Here is a 23,990-nt window from a genome sequence, read left to right on the forward strand (position 1 = left end):
TGAATGAGGAGTTTTTCTCGTCTTTAAAGTTTACCTCCACAATGACCAAATTACAATTTAGCATCGCCAACCTGTGGGGCGTACTTATTTGAAATTTGGTCGCTATCGGACGAGTTTGCCGTTTTGTTGGGAACTGGCGAAAATGACTTTAAATAGGTCGTTGAAAATCAAAATGGCCGACTTCTTGTGCATTTTTTGGGGATGGCTTCTTGTGACTTCTTGTTCGGTCTCCTCATGATAGTCATGTCAACCACATGTCATGTTGGTCAGTGTGTAGTTAGTTTTCTGGGGCTGGAATTTCCCCCCCCAAATTCCGTAACTGCTTCAAACCAAAATGGCGGCCTTCTTGTGTCTATTTCAACATGGCTTTTTTAGACTTTTTTTTGTCAGCCAAGTTATGATAGACATACCTACCAAATTTCTTGTGATGTGAAGCTTAACTTGTGCACCGACCTCTCTGAATTGTGGAGTTTGTCTCCTATTTTTAGTGAGCCCTGAATATGAGCCGCAAACTGGCACACTTATAGGTGTATTTCATACATTACATTGCATTAAGCTTTTTTTGGTGTGTGTGTGTGTGTGTGTGTGTGTGTGCGTGTACTCCGGATGGAAATGCCAGCCAAATTTCATGTTGTGAAATGAAACTGGCATCGAGGGCTACATTTTTCTAATTCTTCATTTTATGACCATTTTCCCTCTCGTAGACTGACATGTGCTAACTCAACAACGCTAAGTTCCGACGAGAAAGCCTGAATCCTCATTTTTGTTTAGTTTTAAACTCCACTTTTCACTTGAGACACTTTTTAAAAAAAAATTCTCCCGTAAACTGATTGTCATCAGATACCATGGGCATAAAAAGTGCAGTCACAAGGCAAAGAAACATCAAGGGCTTACGCTAATACACACCAAATAAAGTATGCATTGATGTGGAAGCCGCCAGGCGCGAACGAGCGGTCTCCACGGGGCTGCCGAGGCCGCTCGCTCGCTGGACTTCCTGTCAATCCTCCTGGCGAGGTGCGCCAGGGACCGCGACCAAACAGCCGCTCGTCATCCTCGCCTCGGAGCAGCGACGAAAAAGCGCTTATGCAAACGCTTAATGACACAAAGCCAGCCCACAATTAGTAAGTTGACTTACAACTTGTAGCAAGTTTTGTAGGAAAAGCAGCTCGTCGGATGTTTTTGAAACTTTATTTATTTATTTATTTTTTTTTGCATGTGTGTGTGTTTTTATCGGCCGTGCTGATCAGCGCCGTGACATCATGTGGCGACCAGGACCACTTCCTATCAACAAATCTGTTTAGCTCGGGGGTAGGAGGGTGCTAATTGCTTTGAAAAAAGGCAACTTTGTGATCGCTTATTCTTTGTCACATGGACGTTTGTAAAAAATAAAAATCTGTTTGGGGCTTTGCCAAAGAGTTCTTGTTCAACTTATTTTGACAGGATTTTTTTTTTCAGGCTCTTGACTAACCTAGGGCTCTCAAACTTTTAGGTCCAGGGACCTTTAGCCCCTTTTTCGGTCCTGATGCCAGATACATTTCACAACCATGCGTATCCCTAAATGCCATTGAAATTAAAGTTGCCATTTATCAAAATGGCTACCCCACTGACTTTTTGGGTGGTTCTAACTACTCCGCCACTAGGGGCACTGCACTGCACTGTAATACAATACTTCCACCACTAGGGGCACGACACTGCGATACAATCACTGGGGGCAGCAAACTAAATGCCTTTGAAATTAAAGTTGCCAATTTTTGAGGAAAAAAATGTATCATAATGTCATAAAAAGAGAAAAAATGTACGTGAAATATTATGACAATAAAGTCATTTCATCAAGGGAAAAAAATGTCAGCATCTTTCCAATCACAAAGAATTATTTTGTCTGCTTTTCACAGTTGAAATTTTATGGTAATAAAAGCTAACAATGACTATTAAAAAAGAGAAAAAGTTGAAATATGGCAAGAATAAAGCTGTGGACAAAAGGCCTTTTATTTGGGACAATCAATTTTGATCTTATGATAATAATAATAATAATACATTTTATTTATAAGCGCCTTTCAAGACACCCAAGGACACTTTACAATAACAAAAAACACAAAACAATAGTCATATCCCCCCCACCCCACAAAACAAAAATCCCACAAAAAGTAATATTTACAAAAACAAAGATGGATTTTTCCAGTATTAAATTTTCTTATCTTATGAGGGGGGAAAATGTGCCATTTTTCTTCCAACAAACTTTCTTGCAAACAAACAAAATAATGAACACACCACATAACTCACACAGACATAAATCGTGCAATGAACAAAGCAAGTCACCAAAAAAAAAAAACAGTCTTGACCAAATAAAGTACCGAACGACCCAAGAAGCAAACTAATCTACAAAACTGTTAGAAATGGTCACGAACAAAATGGCTTCCAAACAAACTGAGTAACACACAAACTAAACGAGAAATTCAGTATACAACCAGGCTACAAACTAAGCAACAAACAAACTTACCAAAAAAAAAAAAAAAAATGAAGTTATGACCAAACGGAAACGAACGAAATAGCAAAGCAGCTGACAAACAGTCATGGACAAACTAACTGAAAACAACGAACAACCCTTGTCAGAAAGAAACGAAAAAGCAAACTGTAAAAGCCACCAACTGCAAATGAACTCTACTAATGCGGCAAAGTGATAATTAACTAAAAGCGCTAAAAAGTTTTGGCTGCAAAGTTTCAAACGACGTTCTCGTTGCCGTTACATGTCAAGAAAAACAAAGCAAGGCTGCTCTCGACGTCACACTCTCGGTTCCCGCCACGTCGTGCGCGCGCAAGATGTCAGATGTGTCCAATTAGAACCACGCCGCATTATCTGTCTGCTAAATTAATTTGCCAGTCTGTCTCGGATAAGCGACACCGACGACATCAATTAAGACGTAATGAAATTCGTCAAAGTCCCGAAATTGGCACCGGTTCCTGTTCGTGTCCAACCTCGCGTACGATGATCCCGCCGTCTTAAGTCTCCGGTTTAATTTGGCCGCGCAACTCCTTATCCCTGCCTGAAACATGTGCCCCCCCCCCCCCGCCGCAATCCTTTTGGATTAGCGCCGATTTAAGGAGTGCAAATTTGGCTCGTTTCCCTCATCACCCCCCCCCCCCCCCCAAACATTTGACATTTCTAATCGAAAATAAAACGACAACCTGACATGCAGATTTATCAGACGACGACGGCGACTTCTTGAAACAGATTGCGACAATTCTGTGTGTCAATCCACCGAAGCCTGCTGACTCTTTCAACGTGTGACCCGACAAACTTTGTATTCATTGTATGTATTTCTTTTTGTCCCAAGCTGACAGCTATCGCCAATCACTAGCGAGAGGAGTGACCAACGGAGTTCATGCGGGACACCAGCTGATGTGCCAAAACGGGTCGTTGGCCGTGTCGCATGTCTGTCGTTTTGTCATTTGTCACCATTTCAGTCTTTTTTTTTTTTGGGAGTCCTCCAAACGCAACACAATTGAGGGCTTTGTCTCCCGTATGCGCTGTGTAAAATTCCAATCACTGTGAAGCAGGACGCAGGTGCCGATCTATTTTTCCAGGGCAATATTTGCTGAAGCGAATAATCGACCTTCAGTGGCGACCGTGCAGGGGATCCCGCGGACGTTGGCTATTTTTCATAGAGGATCAGTCACTATTTTTCATTGCAAAAAGACTCTTGACATTATGGACTCGTTGATCAGAATGAGTTTTCCGTTGAATCTTCGGTGTCACGGTGACTGGCGCACGCTGCGACTTTTTGATCAAATGCCAGGTTTTTGTGACCTTCATAAAAACGAGATAAATCATGACAAAAATTTGAGTTGGCAGCAGTATTGTTCATTTTTCACCAAATGATAAAAAAAAAAAAATTTATGAATTGTTATATGCTCTGTTTGTATTTGTTGTGGTTAAAAACTAGTTGTTTAGAATCAATGCTAGTTTTGTTAGCAAGCGAAATTTTGTGAGGCCAAGTTATGTGTTTTGGTTAAATGGTGCTTGGTTTGTTTAATGTTAAGTTCCACAGGAAACTTCAACTGGATTGGCAAGAAACAGCTTGAAGCAAGCACACTTGGCCTCATTTTTGAAGCGCTTTTAAAGTCTGCACACGGTAGAATAGACATCATGCGCTTTTTTTCAGCACGATCAGGGTTTTCCCAAAAATATTAGGTGGATTTACAAATTTTACCATATAGAATTAATCCTTTGGTGTACTGAAGTGTAGCAGTGCAAGTGTCTTAGTTTTTTTTTCTTTCTCTCCCTAGCTGACTACCCTCCTCCTCCTCCGCCGCCTGCCGCCGATCTGATCCACTCGCCGCCATCGTCGGCCGCTTCCTTCCCGCCGCCTCCGCCCGCCAACTCGTACGACTATCAGGTGAGAAACGCTCGCTTGCGGGTTTTTTTTTCCTCCTCTCCTCTCCTTTTTTTTTTTTTTTTCCCCTTCTTGTTTCTGTCCAAAGTGTCGGCAAGGAGTAACGAAATGCCGCGAGCGTGCCGCGCTCTCGAGTTCACGTGGCGAGGTCCGGCCCAAGCATGCGGCCGTTCGTCCGCGCCGACTCGCAGCCAAGCATGGATACTTTGCAGCTCGGCTCCACGCCCGCAGCCATGAGCCTGAACTCCAGGACCCCCCCCACACACACACACCACACACACAAGCAAACAAACTTTCTCAGCTGTTAAGAATGAAGGCTGACACCTGTTGGTGAAGCCTGGTCCTGCCTGCCTCATTGGGGGAACCTGCGAGCACAAAACTAGCAAAAACAAAACAACAAAAACAGCATATAACTATATGTTGGGGACCGGAGAGTAAACGAGATAAAAAAAATAGCACAGGAAGAAACAACAAAAGGAGAGAGCAGCATCTGTTGATGAAAAGTGTAAAAATGACTAAGGAGACAACAACAGCAGGTTGTACCCGGGGTACGGCAATGAGGAAAGAGAGCGCAAAAAGTAAGCACAAATGACAACAAATGTTGGAGCCTATTTGTCGAAGCTGTTCGCAAATGAGGAGAAAAGAAAGCTCAAAACAACAACAACAAAAAACAAAAAAGGCACCTTCATCTCTTGGACAACACATGAAGCAATAAAAGAACAGAGACCACAACAAGAAAAGTAACGTGTTTGGTGGTAAGCAAAGAGAGAAAAGAGCACAAAAAGCAATAAAAACAGACATGAACAACACTTTTTGGAACCAGGTCATTAGCAAAGAGAGGACCACAAAAAGCACTTACAAAAGATGGCAAAAATGACATCATTAGTTGACGCTGACGGATAAGGACAAAATAGCACACAAACAACAATAAGTAAAAGACGGAATGCTCATTGAAGAACCTGAGGATCAAAAGAAGGAAATAGAGCACAAACAGCAAGGACAAAAGACACCTGTTGAGGAACCTGAGCATAATAAGGACAAAAAGGTCACAAAAAGCAGTCATTAGCCACAATTGCTGGACCTTGATTGGGCCACCAAGGTTAAAACGCAAGAACAAAACACGGCAACACCTGTTGAGGAACTTTGGGATGAACGGGGGAGGGAAAAAAAAGCACAAATAGCAATAAGAAAAAAAATAATAACAGCAACATTTCTTCAAGTGCTTGACATTCCATTGGGATGAGTAACGCTGAGCGCGAAATAATCCACAATGCTCATTTGATGGTTTGATGTGCTGCTTCACAAAGCTTCACTTGTGTTCACGTATGTTGCGCAATCTCCTGCGCGGTTGCACAAGCTTCATCCATTTGTGACAATGAAGGGAGACCATCCATATCACTTTTTCATGATTTTTTTTTCTTTTTTAACAAATGCAATCAACCTTTGACAATGGAAAAACCGTACCAACATGAAGGTGGTTAAATTTATTTTATATGTTCCTCTCACAGACAAGAGGACCCGAAAAGACTCTGGAGGAGCGACGCTCCAGCTTGGACGCAGAGATCGATTCTCTCACCAGCATCCTGGCCGACCTGGAGAGCAGTTCGCCATACAGGACGCGAAACACTCAGGTAAACGCAAGTACCTCATTTCATGTTTCCTGACACTTTTCAGAGCCCTGTTTTTTTTTTTTTTTTTTTTTTTCTCCCAGAAAATGTTTCCAAATTGTGTCTTTGAATGACGGGTTCATAATTTCCCCCAGATTGTGTCATCACAGTATGGTTTATTTACATAACACCGCCTCTACATTGAATTGTATAAAATCATTTGCCTAGTTTATTTTAAAAAAACAAACAACCAAACAAACAAAAAAATTATAACGTTGACAAATAGCTTGGTGACCTTTGACCCAAATTGTATAAGCGACGATTCAGACTTTTGACACTGCGTGTTGTCACAGTGCTGGCTCATTTACATAGTTATTATTTAATAACCTAATAACCCAATTTTATTCCAAAGTACAATACTTAAAAACTAAAATATATAATAATTGAGATTATTGTATTGTTTTTAGATTAGAATATAAAAAATATTGCCAAACAGCAAGTCATTTTATTCTTTTGTTTAGTCATTTATTGACACATTAAATACTTATCCTAAAAATGAGAGACAATTTTTTTCAAGATAATTAAATGTTCTATATCATTGAAAAATACCCTGCCAATTAAAATTTTTTATTTCAAACAAGTCATTATAAGAAAGGAAAAAGAAAATAACAGAATGGGTGTTGAGACTCGAGACTTTGTGACGTGTCCGCTGCATGCCCCATATGCACGACTGCGAAGCTAATGGACAAAGTGTATGAAGTGCTGTCTCCTCCAGTAAAAAATGCTTTTATTGTCCAAAGGGGCATTCCCATTTTTTGGGGCCCTTGAATTTTTTTTTTTTTTCAAACGCTAGGCTGCACTTCAGCAAACTATAAGCCGCTTGCCTGGTCGCAACACCCTCACTCTGCCCGTGGTCATCATTTTAAGCAAGGACTCTTCTGCACAACACAGGACTGTCCCCTCAAAACCAGCTACTTTCAACAACACAGAGGATGTTGTGTGCTTAACTAATAGTAGATCCTTGGGCTACTTTGACCAAAGTGCGTCCAGACATGTCATTAAGCGTAGATGACATTTGTGGATAATAAAACCAAAATTATACGATTGCTCCTTTAAAAAAAAAAAAAAAAAAAAGAAATAGAAGAAGAAGCCCAAATGAGGCCCCCTTTTTGTTTGGCAATAGCGACTAAATGTGCCTCGACCTACATAAACGAGTTGATTTTTAAGGATATTAAAAGAAAGTCAAAGCCTTGGGCACAAAACTAAATCGTTTCAATCAATGTAGGACAGACACGTGATTTATATGTATTAGAAAAAAAGAAAGGTCGCAGATGATGTAGCCTATGGCGCATTTAGTGTTGTTGTATTAGTGTATTGAAGGAGGCATACATAGAGTACATCCTGTATATTTATACTCGACATGCATACAAAGTGACAACAAGGTTAACATACGCGGAAATAAATAATTGACTGGCTGTTCATTTAGCTCCCATTGAACTCTGTGGCCTCATACAAGATGTAGTGTGTGCATTTACATTCGTGCGTGCGTGCGCGCGTGTGCGTGTGTGTGTGTTTGTGTTTGTGCGTGCGTGTGTGTGGGAGAAGCCCAATGCAAAAATGAAAAGAAAAAATAGTTCATTCGTAGCCAACGTTTCGGGAAAATAGGCTTATCTTGTCATGTTTTTTAATCATTATTATTTTAAATGATATAAAAATTTTAAAAAGCATAGGAATAGATAATATCAAGTCCGATTTTATCTAAAAGTTTTCACTTCAAAAGAATGTGTGATTACAAAGTCATCTTGCTAAATACATGGTAATTTCAGTGATGTTATTATTATTATTATTATTATGATTATAATATTATTATTATTTCTGAGTAGAGCAACTGCTTGTCTGCATCGAGAACGAGCCAGATGAGGTGGGTCGGGCATCTGGTTAGGATCTGGTTGTGTAGGATGCCGCCCCTCCCTGGTCAGGTGTTCTCGGGGTGACCCACAACAAACTGGAGAAACTGTCTTCCTGACGGTCAAATATTGCCTTGGGCTTCCCCCGTAAGAGCTGGACGAAGTGGCTGGGGAAAGGGAATTTTAGGCTTCCCCGCTAAAGAGGAAGGCCCTGCGACCCCACCCCCGGGTAAGCTGAAGAAAATGTATTGATGGGTGGATAAAAAAATTACAATGAGTATAACACAAAATAAAATATAACAAAGATATTTATTCTATTTTATTGGTGCAATTGAAGATTTAAAAAAAACAGCTCAAATTAATTCATGTATAATGCAAATATTTCTTTCAATTAAACAAATGTAATTTAAAAGATATTCATTTTTTTATGTTTTAATGAGAGACAAAAAAACCTGGAAAAAAAATCAGTGAATGACATAACGGTGTACATGATAAAATAAAATGTGTCGTCGTGGTCAGGTATAGAAAAACTTTCAAGAGGTATACCTGAAAGTGCTTGAAAAGCACTCGGATGTGACCTTTCACAAAGTGTGCGGAACGAACGCTTTACGCTATGCATGGTCGAACTCGACAAGCACGTGTACGTCGGCTAGCCGCTTTCTTGCTTATATACAGCTCGTCTTTTTTGTTTTGTAAATAAAATATAGTGTGAGTGCATAGTTTAGTCGAGAGAAAACATGTGCTGTACTGTATTAGCCATGGGGACCTGAAAGCTTTTGTCAACACGGCGTAAAAAATTGATAGGCACCTGTCCGGGATCGAGTGTGCGGGTTAGCCTCTGTGCTAACTAATGTATGGCCGACCTGCTGCTTTTTACCTGACTTGGTAAAAAAGAAAAAGGCCCAACAAGCCGTTATTTATTTATTTCATTTTCTTTTATTTTTAGCTGTCTGCGCGCTGCCGCCAACATGCCTGTGCATGTTTTAATCATGACAAATTTTAAATGGGCCGTTTTTGATGTGCATGGACGTACACATGCAGATTTTTTATTTTTTTTTCCATAGCCGCCAACGTTGATTTATTGAGCCACAGTAGTTGACCCCTCAAAAGGTCCAAAATGTTTTTGAAGAACAGAGCGCCTAATGTTGTGCGCTAGATGATCTCTCTTATGAACCAACACGGCTCACGCTTCCGGATGACAGCTTAGCATCACGTGTTAAGATGATGGTGACATCTATGGCCCACGATGCCCCCGAGGTTCAGGGGCAACAATTAACCGGGTAAAGAAAACGTTTGAATTGTGAATTATTTTCTAAATATATATTTTGTATTGTTAAGTGAAATAGTCCTCTTTAATTGTAGTGCAGTTGCCGGATACAATAAATTGATGACGGAACACAGAAGCAAACAACATGTTTGGTTTGCTGCGGGAGGATCATTTAAGTTTGGTTTTGATTTCAAAAACATAGGGAGGACTCAAATAGAAATCCATCCATCCATTTTCTGATACGCTTTTATCTTCACAAGGGTCACGGGGGGGTGCTTGGAGCCTATCCCAGCTGTCCTCAGGCAGTAGACGGGGGACACCCTGAACCGGTTGGCAGCCAATCGCAGGGCACACACAGACGAACAACCATCCGCCGTCACACCGACACCGAGGAACAATTTAGTGTGTTCAATCAGCCTGCCGTGCATGTTTTTGGAATGCGGGAGGAAACCGGAGTACCCGGAGAAAACCCACGCAGGCCCAAGTTTCTTAAACATACAGGTTAACCCCAAAAAAATAAAAAAAGAAGCAGGAAATATACGTGTATATGAAGTGTTATCATCAAAAGGGTTTTGTGGCCCACGGTGTTGAAAACCGTACCCTTCCTTGAAACACTAATCCCGTTATGGATGCTACTTGCCCTCAGTGATCCTCAGTTTGAGAAGAGTGCTTTTTGTCGAATGTAGTTTTCCATTTAGCACCTCTTCCGGTTTGCGTCCCCGCTGCGCTGAGTTGAGCAAGTGTATGATGCGATGATATCTACCTACACTGGCGTTTAGTGTACACGAGGACAAACCCCGACAGTGCGGCTTTTCCCCTTCCCTCTAAATGTTTCCCTCGGAGAGTTTTGCTGCTCGCTTGTCCGAGCTCATCATCTCTGTTTTGGTGAGTTAACAAGGAGGCGAGCGCCTGTGTCAAAATAGACTAGTCATCAACCCACTGCGTTAGCGCCGCCACCGCTACACGACATCACACTACGCTGACCTCCTGCTCGTATCCTCGTTGACCACTGGTGATTTTTATTTACCGTATTTTTTTTTTCTCTAAATCAAAGATGAATTTGAAGCCTCTTTTTTTTTTGTTTACTGGAGGTCACTGTTAACCTCATTTTTGTAAAAACCTCCAGCCAGCTCACTGAAAATTCTCCCCTAAGTCCGAAAAAGACGCATCAAGTGATATCTTCACTTCGGAGTGCCTCAACGGGTTTCGCAAGCAGTCGTATGGTCCCTTTTTCCCCCCTGCTTTGTGTGGAATGGGACAAATACAAAATGAAAAAACTTCATTCGCTCCGCTAATCAGATCGTGATGCCACTCACTTGACCACACCCCTTGAATGTTATTATTCTCGCTTTGTTTAAATAATAAAAAATAATTAAACATACTAAAACACCTGTCAATAAAAATATTAGTATTTCTATTTTGACAAAGAAAAAATGTATGCATTGTAAAATGTTACTTTTCTAAACAATAAAACATGAAGGTAAAGTTCTATCTAATATATTTTGGGATTTTTTTACCCAATTAACTAATTAAAATATGGAAGAAAATACACTTATTATTTATCTATTATTTACGAATTGAATTTCAAAGAATTTCTACTTTATTTCATAATGAATAAAACAATTTGAAATTGGATTTTTTTTGTCAATTAGCAAGTTTATAGAAAATAGTTTAAAAATCTGGTCTTCTATTTGTTCATCAGAGGTGAAAAAAACATTCTGTTCAATTTGTGTAGATTTTTAATTGTGTGTGTGTGTGTGAGAACAAAAATACAACTTTTAGTATCCCTTGTAGATGTTTAAAGCAATTTTTTCTTTTGGTCAACGTTACTGGCCATTATTTTCGGAGCTGATGATTTGCAAAATTAAAAAAAAAAAAAAATCAAGTGAACAAAATATTGGCATTCCCGTGCTTCTGTTTTTCAAGGCCTGGCCTGGAATCAGAGTCTGTTGTTGTTTGTCCTTAAATGACTTGCCGCGGAGCAAGGCTAGCGGCCAGCTAATCAGCCCATATCGTCATTAACGCCCTCCACGTGACACCGCAATGAAATCAAAGCTGTGTTCTTCTTCCTCCACGTACAAAACGATCTCATCGTGTGGCCTGAATCTTTCATTAACGCGCCAGTCAGCTAACCGGCGTGTTTCTTCCGCCCTTTTAGCGGCATACAAGCTTGTAATAGTTACCGTTGGGCCGTTTGTTTTGGACTAAGTGCTCTCTCGTGTTTGTTCTTATTTAAGTTTGAAAGTGAAGTCGAGCTGTTTGACGTAAGTTGAACACAGAAGACTCGTAACGGTAAGAAGTTAGGGTTTCACCTCAAGTTTAGCATTTCAAATGAGGGTTTCAAGCCAGGGGTTAGGCTTTTAAGTTGAGCCAACACGATGATTTCTTGCGCCGTCATTTTGCCGACCCCAGTTTGTGCGCACGTGGAGAGATGTGGGAGTGAGCATTCAGACGGCGAATCACGTTGCCCCGTTGTGACATCCCGTGACGGAAGACGCTTTGACGGACGCGTCGTGACGCCGGGCCCCCCCTTCGGCGCATCTCGCCGGAGCCATCCGGCATCTCGGCGCCATTTCCAGTACTCGGCTTCTGTCAGCGTGTCACGCTCCATACATGACATGAGCTCCACATCGGGCCTTTTGACCCCCAAGTATGAAAATAGCGTGCAAGGTAGCTGAGCGGACGGTGATAGTGATGCACAAAGACAACTGGACTTTTTCTTTGTGTGCTCACTTACACTTCAGTGCGCTTGACCGACTCGCCGTTTGGGATGGTGATACTCACCGTCGGCTGTCGGCCAATCCGAGGACGGCGGTGCTGTTAAGCTCCACAAAGCGCTTTCAAAATTCGGGTGTAGGGAGCGAGTGATGATGGTAGAGATGACGATTCCCTTTTTGCTAATTTTGTACGTCATTAGGAATAGTACGTCATTTTGAACTACGGGAATCCGCAGGATTTTCCATAGAAATTCCCATGAACGTCAGCAAAAAAAAAATGGAACAAGCGTCGGCTTGTACCTGGAAAAACTCAAGCGTTGTCATTCATCCAGCACAGTATGTGCAACTGTAGTCGTAGGAACAAGGAAATGCTCGTTCAGCTTTTATCTTTACGTATAATTTTCTTGAGAATCTCCCGAGACGACTCTGTCCTTCGCTTGCTCTGGTCCATGTTTTGGTGGTACCAACAAATAGCTCAGTGACTATTAGCCAAAGTTTAAATTGGACAAGTTTGACATCTGTGATGCTAATTAGAGGACACGCCTTTGTTGAACATGTTTCTACAGTGTTCCAGCGGTTCCGCCAATCATTTCCACACCTGTTTCATGAGTTTGTTTTGAAAAATAATTAATTATGCTGAACCACTATTCAAATTCTGTGTACTATTCAAATGTCTACTTTTCATTGATTAATTCTTAGTACATTTTTATTTATTATGACTTTATTATTGTCAGATGCTTGTGATTTTTTTTTTTGGTGGTTTTTTTGTGACGACTGTGGGATTTCTTCCACGAACAATTTTGTCGAAGTCAATGTGCTGAATAGTTGACAAGTGGGGATGTTGTGATATCTGCCATGAAGTAACCGTCCAAAATTGGACGTATTACTCATAGTGTCAATGTCATCAAACTCTGTGTTTATGTGTCATAATTTACAGTGACAGCAGTTGACGTCGAGCCTCTTAGCGTTGTTTCTAGGACTTGATTTTTTTGTGAGATAAAGAGTCGGGGATTGCGGCTGCGACCCTTGTTTGTCATTGGCTCGGCCTGTTTATCAAAGACAAAAGACGGTGACTAACAAACGTTGACGGAACAATGCGGAGCGCCCCCGCACCTCCTTCACCTCGAGGCTAAGTTACCCTAGCCCGCAGTGGGCCGCCCCCTGTCAAAACTCTGAACCTGCTGCCGGATTGACCTTCCAGTCAACAGTCGCCACTGGCTAGCGGAGCGCCGTGCAAACAATCAAGGCCAAAATACAAAATGTTCCACCAGTGCTCACATTTGCGGCCGTTATGATGCCGCAACCATATAATTACGTGGTCCGCTCCATGCAACACAGAAACTCAGTGACACGAATTAGAAGAGTAAGACTCTAGTCTGTTGTAATAACTTAAACATAAATGTACACATGAAATATGCTTCACATCTGTGTTGCATGGTTTACTCCAGTTGCTCAGTAACATTCATCCCAGTCGAATTTAATCAGCATTTAACGGAAAAATGCTTCTCACCTTTGTTGCATAGCTGACTCCGTGTCGCGCATGAGTGGAATATTTTCACTGAAACAAGTCAAATCCATTGTAACACGACCGACATTGGCTTTACTGACTAAAAATGCATCGCCGTGTTGCACAGAGTCAAACATGCAACACAGATGTGAAGAAACATCGACTGTCTAAACTCTTGCCTTGACGACTCCACGCAACACGGCGATGCATTTTCAGCGAACGCAGAAAGCCAACCCTGAGCCCCGCGCTCTGAATTCACCGCGACTTTTCCGACAAGTTGAGTGTGAAATTTGTCGGCGAGTCTCCAGAAAGCCTTTTTACGACACGTGAGGGGAAGATTAGGAGCCACTCCAGCAGCCTTTGGGGGCTGCTCGCTAAAAACTGTTAACTTTGCATTTCAAATCACCCGGGTGGAGGATTCATCCTTCTCTTTTTTAAACCTTTAGGAAAAAGCCCCAGAGGAAGGGAGCTCTGCATCTTTTTTGTTTTTGATGCATCATAAAACTTTGTTCTTTATTCACAATGCATGGATGCTTTACACTGTTGGCTTCAAATGTTCGTCCGAGCGTTCGCTGTTGGAGCCTTGTTTAAACCGTGAGGTGCCTGGGAGGCCGCTCTCTTCACATCAAGGCACAACACATCTGAAATTTTTTGACCGACCCCCCCCCCCCCCCGCCCCCAAAAACATTTTTTTTTCAAACTCTGTAAAATCTGTCATGTACAAGCATATTTGTTTTGTACGGCTAGGTGATTGTGCCATAGTCTTATCAAACCAACTCAAGATTCCTGATAGCGTGTTTTGTCTTTTTTGCGCGTGATCGTATGAGCTTTGCGTCAAAGTAGCCGCTCGGGCGGACATGCTATCTGCGTGGGCGGATCCCGAAAAAAAATGTATCCCGCTTGGCAGAGCGACTAATGGTACGCATTTGATTAGTTTCATCACATTCCGCTGGCATAATTGGTAGAAAATCTACCATGGCGGCGTAATTATTTTGGAGGGGCCCCTCGATTTGCATTAGCCGCGGCCGCGCTAACTTAACGCTAGCTCTGGAGGCCTAAAGAGATTAATGAATAATCGGCACTCTTTAAAAGCCATGAAACATTTAAATGAAGTAATGTCTCTTCCTAAAGGGCAGAGTGGAAATTTCTCTCCATACATATGCAGATAAACCCTTGATTTCCCCCCCCCCCCCCCCTTTTAATGAACATCAGCGTTAATCAGCCAGCCAAAAATCAGACTAGAAGCACGGCATGTTTTTGGTAACTTCCTCAAGGGCCACCCCTCTGACGTGGATTAGCTGGGATTCAAACAAACAAGCCGCATGCACCTCCGATGCTAACAAACAACTTTACGCTAATGTTGTTGCTAGCTTCCTCATAGCAAGATGCTAAAGATGCAGTTAGTGTCATTCCGGCAACATGTGACAGGGGAATTAAAAAAACAAATCAAAAACCAAAGCAGACTCGGCGGAAATATGTCACGGAGCTCGAAAGACGTGAACATGGAGACACACAACAATGTGGAGGGACTTGTTTTTCAGTTGAAATGGACTGCAGTGAGTGCACAGACTAAATTCCAAAGCATCTTGACAGCAGCCACACACAATGTACACAATGTAATGGGCGGAGAGAAGGACGGCGGACCGGGATAAATTGTTGCGCAGGCTGGAAACGTCACATAACACTTGTGCTGACTTGGGCAGCTCGGACGGGAAAAGACGCTAAATCACGGAGATTTGCGACGCTCTCCGCCTTTCCTGGGAAGAGTTGCGGCGGCCGGACGCCGGCTTTCAAGGCCGCGAAAATAATAACATCTCAATCACGGGGCGTCAGGGCTAAAGCAGCTGTGGTGTCAGTCTTAATTGTTTTCCGCCCAACGCCGCTTATCGGTGTCAGACCACGCAGCCCGTCTAAAAAGGGTCTGTCATTAACCTTGGACGGCCTTATTAGGTTAGCGCCTCAAGACAAAAAAAAAAAAAAAAAAAAGTCAATTACTACGAGTTACTGCACAAGGAGAAAAAAAGAGACGAGCGACGCTTCAAGACCTTTGGTACTCCACCAGACGTCTGCTGAACCAGGGCAATTGTTGCAACATGTTGCTCTCGACGGGGGAAAACGTCAAGTACCAACTTGGAGCCGCACAACATTGTGAAGCAACGACATTTCATCATCGACTGGGAAAAGACTATTATACATAAATTCAAGTCGAGAAATGAGGAACACTTGGCAGAATTAATAAGTGGCATCACTCCAGTGTAGATGGACGCACTCAATATTGTAAAGTGACCATGTCACGGTCTAATGGCGGGGGGGGGGAGTGTGAGGGGGGTAAATTATTGAGAAAAACGGCAAAAACCAAGGCAGACTGGGCTGGATTCATAAAGTCTCGAGTCACTGAACGTAAACACGGACGCATACAACATTGTGTCGTGATGTCAGAGTACTTGCATGAATTACTGGTTCTGCCTGCTTGCCTTTGGTTCTCGATTGTTTCACTTTATTTCATTAGAATAGTCGACCCAAAAAAATATGGTGTCGATTTTGACTGGCGGTCGCTCCACAGTATTGTGCGTTACTATATTTATGTCCCAGGGAGCTACAAGACTTGATTCCCCCCCCCCCCCCCCCCCCCACTCGGTTTCTCTGTCGTCGTTAGTTTTTCTCAGCAGACTCCCCCATGTGATGTCTGCACAATGCCGTGTCTCGCCATGTTTATGGTCTGCGCGGCTCCATAACTTAAGTTCCACCCTTTCCGCCTTAGTTCTTGACGTGCCTATTTCATGACAGGATGACGTCGTTGCTTCACACTGGTGTGTGTCCTTGTTTATAGTTTTGGGGAGCTACTGTATATGACTTAATAGTTCTTCCCAATTTCCTTTCTGTAATTTGTTTTTCCAGGTACGTATCATTAACCATCGTCTGTAAATGTCGATTCCTAGACCCTTGGCCCTTCTTCGGTGTCCACCCCCAGTGCTCCGGTGACGGGTTACAAGCGCATGGTCATCCCCAATCAGCCGCCGCTGACCGCCACCAAGAAGTCCACGCCCAAAGCCCAGGGCCCGGGCGGCGGTTCGTCCACACTGCCGGCGAAGCTCCAGCCCGTGGCGGCGTCCTACGCCACCGCCTCCACTCCCAGCCAACCCACCTTCAACGTCCAAGTGCGGGCAGCCCAGCCCAGCCCCCAGCACCCCACCGCCGGCGGGCAGCACTTTGGAGGGGGGCCGCAGCCAGCGCGCAGCCCCACCCAGGTGCAGTACATGCCGGCCCAGACCAAAGGGCCCGACTTCGCCTTCGGGCCGCCCCAGCCGGGGTTTTCCCCGGTTGGTCCGGGCGTGTATCAGGAGCAGCAGGCCTACAGGAAAACCGAGCCTCAACCCTACCAGGCGGCGGGCCCCAAGAAGACCTACATTACTGACGTGCCGCAGAGCCTGGACCTCTCCGCTTCTGGACCGGTCATTCCACCGAAGGTAAGAACAGTCCCAGAACACAGCAGTACCTTGACTAGTGGCCACTCCACAATGTTGTGTGTATCTATTTACCAGAGACCTTATGCAACTTTGTGAATCCCGTGCAGTTAGCTTTGTTGATTGCCATTTCGTTGTATTTCTCCATTATTCGGTGTGTGGGTGTGGGTGTGCGCGCGCATTATGAGGAATTTGTGGTGTTCAAACACATTTTTTGTGTATGTGTATGCATGCATATACAATATTTACTTGCATGGTAATGCGACAGGGAAGGCGCTTGCAGCCTTTGATTGCGATGCACAGAATCAACTGTTGTTTTAACCTTTATAAATGTTTCAAAGATGGCGTCCGTTGGGGCTATGCGCCATCTGAATCAATTTGTCTCGTAAGATTTTTTTTTCCTTTTTTTACCAGCGGCGGCGTTTTCTTCATCCCTGCCTCCCTCGCTGTGATTGGTTGTAGCGTTCGTACAGAGATGAAAAGATTTGCACTTGATTTATTGTCAGGGACAGATGTGTTTCTCTTTGGCGTTACGCCGCGTACAAATGGAGCTCTGTTGAGCTTTTGAACTCTGTTTATGTTGACATCCCAAATTAGTTGCTCTTCGCAAAAACGTGCGTGGTGAAATGGTGGAGTTTGAGATGCGCAAAGTTGCTGTTAGACTGCAACTCAAATTGAATTACATTTTTTTTAAAAATGGTGAAAAAAAATGAGTCAATACATTTTCTTTTCAGTAAATCTAAAAAACGGCATCTTGCTTGACACGCCAAACACTGCATTATTCAAGTTCGTTATATATATACGTATGTGTATATATACAGTATATACTGTATATATATGTATATATATATATAGAGAGAGAGAGAGAGAGAAAGAGAGAGAGTGTGTGTGTGTATATATGCATAGTATAAATTAGAATGGTAAAAACATTCAGTCCCTTTTCAATTTTGCATTTTTTATTTTATTAAAAGCTGACTTGCTTTGCAGCATGTAGACCAGTGCCAACAGAGCTTTTAATAGTACCCTGCATCTGTGTGCTGAGAATTGTCAAGTACAGTGTAGTCCAATGCCACAGAGACAGACTTGGTGTAATGTGAACAACATCTCTGGAAAGTGGAAGGCCCTGGAGTTCTCCTTTAATTCAAGGATTCTCGTTCACGTACAAAGCGCGGACGGCGTCCTGCGGGAGACGTTCATCAAGGACTGTACGTGTTTTACTAAACACAAATTAGACGCGCCAGCCTAATTATATTTGTTCAAAAGACGAGAAAATCTACTTTTTTTTTCTTTTTTTTACTTGAAAGCTCGCTCGGCCGACGTCCCAGTTTGGCGCCAAAACACAAAAGGTGACGTTTAGTGCGTTTGTTTGCCTTTGATGCCACATAAAAGAAAAGGAAAGAATTCATTAAATGCAGTAAAAAGCAAATGAGTGTGTTGGATATATTTAGACCTCACTCTCTAAGGTCTTTCTGTTTTGTTAGTTACTTCCGTCAAGGATGCTAGGTGTTCGCCCCATAAGATTGAAAGTCGAACAAATCATCGTAATATATACTGTCTATATTTATAATATCAAGTGTCAAAATAAGATAAATTACTTCGATTAGTAATTGTAGCATTCCAAAAATAAATCATAAAATGGTGAGAAGAAAGACGGACACATGTTAGCATTTATGCTAGCGTTTAGAATTATATGTAATAATATAATAAAATAACAACTACAGCAAAAATAAAAAGTCAAAGTTTTAAATAAATATAAGAAACTTAAAGACAAATACAGGGATGTAATGGAGAATAACGCTAATAATACCAGACAAAAATAGTCAAATATTCGATGTAAAATATGCAGATCCTCAAAGAAATACAAAAAAATAAGTTGACGTAGTACAAAATTGATGCCACAAATTCAAAACTATTCGGGAAAAATATTGGTTAACATTTAGAAAAAAAAATACTGCAACTATTACAGCACAAACATGATGACAGAATAAATAAATTACAATAATATAAATGGAAATGGAAAATACACAATGGAAAAATAATTGATGAGCAAAAAACCACAAAACACAGAAAATGATGGAGAAGTCAGGAAATGTCAGGAAAAAAATAATTCAATGTTTTCATCTTACACACAAAACTGAACAAAACAAAACTGACAATAAAATCCACCCGCCATGTTTCAAAGGACCACATCGTCTTCATCGTCCGCTTTATTTTCTTGTACGCTTCTCGCCTTCTCTCTTCTTCTTTGACAACTCGTCTCCGATCTGCTAAATACGGTCCGGCCGATAATTAAAAATTTCAGCGTGATGAAAACATTTGCTCGCTAATCATGCGGTGACTCGTCGGTAACCTTGGCAAACGGCGGTTTGAATTGAACGCCGCCGTCTCTTTAAATGCCGTTTTAGATTAAAGCCGTACTAAAGAAGTCCGTCCATTAGCTTGATTGAGTGACGGGCTATCGGGATGCCCTTTGATAGATGTCTTCATTAAAGGATGAGTAGTCACAGAAGGTTATGACATGTTCAACACCAACTCATGCAACCCAAATCTTAACTTTTTTTTTTCCTCCATCCCCGCGTCAAAAATAAACCAACAATTTCCATGAATCTCCATCGCTCCACGAAATGGGAACGCAAAGGCTAAGCGGGATGACGACTCGTGTTATTGCCGGCTGAGCTTGAGTGACGGCGGTTTTGACAGCAGCGGATTATTTCACAATCCCGACCGGCGGCCGATGTCCGCCAGAAGGTCAGCCATCTTGCCTGCTGTTAAAAGTTGCAAAAGGGTGGACAGTTTCTGGAAAGTTTGGGGGGGGGGGATTTTCATGGGAAATTCAGCTGAGGAATTTTAGGAAATAATAAACGGCGTTAGAAACAGTTTTTTTTCATCCTAACCAGACATGAATGCCAAATAATAGGATTAAACGCCAAAAAAAAAAAATAAAGGATCCCGACAGATATGATTTTTTTTGAGGCAGAATCAAATTGCAATATCTGATTAATCCACTGGTAAACTGAAAAAAAATGGACTAAAATAATTTCATGTTTGCTTCCAAAATGCCTACTATAATAAAGATATGAATAATAGCAGTCTTTCCAGAATCAGGATTTTGGCGTTCATCTGAGAATTAATTTTTTTTTTAAATGATCAAAAAATCGACATCCAATGTATTTAAACAACTTGTTGTTGTTGTTTGTGTGTTGGGATGTCATTGAATGTCAAGTTTGTCTTATGTTGAATTCTGTGTAGAATAGAATAAAAAAAAAAACAGCCAAAATCAGATTTTTTTCCCCACAGATTTTTGGAGATTTTAAATAAGCTAATTTCAGCCCATTAAATCAGCCAGCCAATTATTCAGTCAGGCACTAAAAATCAAAACGATCCTGCATTATCATGCAGATGACTGACTCATGAAATTCTGAGTATTTTATCTCCGAACTTGACTTCCTGGGATGTTTTCACAGTGCGCTCGCTCCACAATGTTGTGTGCGTCCTTTGTTATGTTCCAGGGAGCTACAAAACTTTGCTTGCATATGCGACACAGAAATTCCATTCCGTCTACGTCAGTGTTAGCTGTGTCTTTGCATTTTTTTCCCCACAATCGCCACTTTTTTCCGGCGATTTTGACACGCGGTAACTCCCCAATGTTCCGCACGTCCGTCACTCCGTAACATTCCTGCGACCGACCCATTTATTCGCGGTCCATCTGAGCTCTGGCTGGCCTCTATGTGAAAGTAAAAGAGCCGGCCGGGTTGATTCGGTCGGCGGTCAGATCAGTATGTCACACGCACGCTCGTAAATAAGTGAGCGCTCACTCGCCCGCTCCCAGACAAACGGCGCGGGCGCTAAATAACGACCTCGATCGATAGCTGCCGTCGGGAACGCAGTTCAGTGGAAAATGCTTTCCGCTATTCTTCTGCAAACAACATACCTGACATCCGCGCTACAGTTTCGCCATCTCATACTGATGGTATATTGTGTATGTTATTATTCTCACTACTTATTTTGTTCGTATGTCATTTGGGGGCAGTCGTGGCTGCCGGGTCGCGCCACTTAATAGAAACGGCGGCCCCTGCTGGCTAATATTAGGTCACATTCTCATATTCTTTGGTGTCGTTAGCGCTGTTGATAATCTAATGCGGCAAGACTGTTTGTCATATTTTGGTTGCTTTGTTTCACGACGTGAGGTCAAAATATTTTGAAAGTCACTCGAGCGAATGGAGGTTAAAATTAACAGCAATGGGCAAATAAATTACTTTTTTTTTTTCCATTTTTAAAGTCACTATATTTTCCCAACTGTATATTAATTATTAAGTGTCTTCATGTCTTATGCTATGCTGGAATAGAATGCGCAATAATTGTGCCGTCGAATCTCGGTAAAGGAGAGGCGCTCACGAACACGGAGTTACATTTGGGAGGAATATTTGACAGAAATTCTGTTTGAAAAGTTTTTGAGTTCACCGCATGGAAAAATGGAAGCAAAAACAAAAGTTTTGCTCAGTGTATATACACAAAAAAAAAAAAACAGCCCAAAACTTTTTTTTCCTGAAATATTGTTTTGAATAAAGCCAAAATGTTGATTCAGCAACATTACTAGAAAGGTGCAAGAATCTCTCTCACTTAAAAGCTCCAAAATAAATCCAAAACTATATTAAATGAATATATTTTTGACAAATTTATAATATCATTCACCCCACATGCTAAAGAGACGTCAAATAAGTTCACCTCTTGTCCCAACAACCAACCCGTCAGTTGTTGTTATGTTGTTTGCTTTTTTAATTCTTTTTTTTTTTTCCGCCCCTCCAGATTGCTGGTGGCGGCCCCTCTCTGCACTCAACAGATTTTCAAATATCTGTTTGCAGGCGCATGTGTCACTTCCAAACACATGACCTACTTTTGTACTCACGCACAATCTTACAAACGTAAAAAGAAAAAGAAAGCCATTTCCTCTCGCTGGCTCGCATACATTACATGTTGTCTCTTTGCGGGAATCCCGTCTGCACGGGAACACGCGGCGGTTATGGCTTGAGCCTTAATTTTTAATTATGGTACACAGCTGCTCTAGAGTTATATTTCTATATTCCCCCCCCCCCCCCCCCCGCACCCCTCAGCATTTAATTGGAGCTGAAAGAGAATGACCTATTTTGTTTGGAGAACATTTAGACTTATGTGCTCCTCCTCACAAGGCGGAAGGTGGCCTTGGGCTGCCAGGCTTCCTCAGGAAGAAAAAAAGAAAATGTAATATTAATAAAATGATAATGCATCATATTGGCAATCAGGAAATTCGTCAAACGGGATTATGCAAATACGTGTTAGGGCATCCAAAAAAAAAAAAAAAGATAAAACATGCATCTGGCGGGGGATCATGACGAAGCAAAGTTCCCATATAAGCGTGGAAGCGCACAACGTGTGTAGCATGTAGCGACCACATGTCGGCGTCTGCTGGCCACAATCATGATTCGAGATGCTGTCTCCACATAATGTCAAGGAACTAAACAGATTGGATGAAGGTATGGAGTGGCATAGCTGCCCCAGTTATGCTATTTCCTTTGGATTTTTGGTAAACAGCAAGATTGAACTCCCCAGAATGTAACTATGGTCGTACACATTATGGAGTGATTATTTGTCAGTCCCCCCCCCCATCCCCCCTTCTCTAAATACTAAAATGGTTTGAGTACCGTACAGTGTATTGGGTTACAAATACAGTATGTTCAGAAACACAAATATTTAGCTATTCGGTCTCATTTAGGATTCCGTTTTACTGCAGCTACTGTTATATTTTGTCTCAGGACAATTATTATTTACACAAGCGCATGAATTATTCTGTCTTTTCGTGTATGTAGAAAATGTTCCTCCAATTCTGAAATGAGCTGCATCTGATTCCATTTTAGTTGAGGTGGATAGGATGATGTACTGTATTTGGATATTCGTCGGAAGCTGCGAGGTGCCTCGACGGCGGGCGGGACACGGGGAGGTCGCGTCGCCCTCCCATCAGCGGCGCTTCGTGCCACTTGACAGACGTCGTCAGTCGTCGACTGACATTTGAGAGCCGTCGTCTCCAATGTCACTCAAGCGGCGGCTTGCAAAAGGCACGGGTTTGTCGCCCCGAACAAAAACAAAACAAATGTCTTCTTGTTGGAGAGCACACACAGATGCACACAAACGCAGCCGTGTTTGTTTCTTTTGGTTTCGTAGCAACCTGCTAAGCTCCCAAGAAGCATCTTAGGCTCCATTTGGTTTTTTTCAAAGGGTCCTTCAAAGACGAAGATTTTGTGCTTCCAGATTTGAAACTTCTATATGAGACAGATTGGCATTTAATTGCAAAATGAAGACACATCCTCTTAACGGCATGCCATTTGGTACGTATGTCTTGACCCAACAAGTCAATAGGATCATTTCGAGGAGTTGTGGAAAGGCTAAATTGCCGTCAAGATTTTGTTCAGTTGCTTCTGATTTTTGAACCACTCACAGCAAGCAGTTTGTCGAAGCTAAACTGTAAATATTTAAATTTTCTTAATTGCGTATTTGTGAATCCCGGCGACAAAGTTTGAATTCTCTGGCTGCCTGCCATCCATTGTGTCTCATTGTGCGAGGAGAAAAGAATGTCTGCTGCTTTTAAAGCACACACCTAAATGAAAGTTTGAGTCCCGAGGGGCCGAGGCAAACAAATGATTGCATTGAGACAGATGGAAGTCAAAAAAAAAAAAAAAAAAAGCATCGATGGTTTCTATTGTCGCCGTGGAACGGAAGGAAAAAAAAACGCTCTCGGTAAGTGCGGCGGCATCACAAAAGCGTGTGGAGGCAAAGCAATTTCTTTTTTATTCAAGTGAAAAAGTCTGGGGTGCTGTCACAAAAGAGAAGCCTAACAAGGCGCTTTAAACTCTGCCACCGCATCGCTGCGGGCTGTCAAACGAGCAGATCAGGTATATAAAACCAGCTTCAAGTCAAAAAGTCTGTTTGGGGTAATCGCTGCATTTTTCCGCCACGCGTTTGATGTGCGGCTCAGATTAACTGCGTAAGATCTCACTGTGCCGTTCAAAACCTGAGACCAAAGGCCCTGAACGGGTCCTGAGATCCACTTCTTCTGAGGTTAAGTCGACGCACTCCATTTTATCTTCCTTCAACTCTGT

The 23,990-nt window shown here is 42.2% G+C and overlaps 1 protein-coding gene across 8 annotated transcripts in view; it reads left to right on the forward strand.

The window, feature by feature from the left end:
* The window catches only part of lpp (LIM domain containing preferred translocation partner in lipoma), a 91,494-nt gene that overhangs the window by 37,301 nt on the left and 30,203 nt on the right, over window positions 1-23,990 (forward strand). For 7 of the 8 annotated variants that reach the window (XM_086115076.1, XM_086115072.1, XM_086115075.1 and 4 more), the window contains 3 exons: window positions 4,285-4,394; window positions 5,900-6,022; window positions 16,336-16,863. In XM_086115076.1, the coding sequence (XP_085971202.1) occupies window positions 4,285-4,394; window positions 5,900-6,022; window positions 16,336-16,863 (761 nt within the window). Of the gene's footprint in view, window positions 1-4,284; window positions 4,395-4,479; window positions 6,023-16,335; window positions 16,864-23,990 lie in introns of all 8 variants that reach the window. The other variant, XM_086115080.1, reaches the window with a different exon arrangement.

This window comes from Hippocampus guttulatus, chromosome 7 (assembly GCF_054856545.1).
Source record: "Hippocampus guttulatus isolate MCC_2025c chromosome 7, RoL_Hgut_1.0, whole genome shotgun sequence".
Classification (NCBI taxonomy): domain Eukaryota; kingdom Metazoa; phylum Chordata; class Actinopteri; order Syngnathiformes; family Syngnathidae; genus Hippocampus; species Hippocampus guttulatus.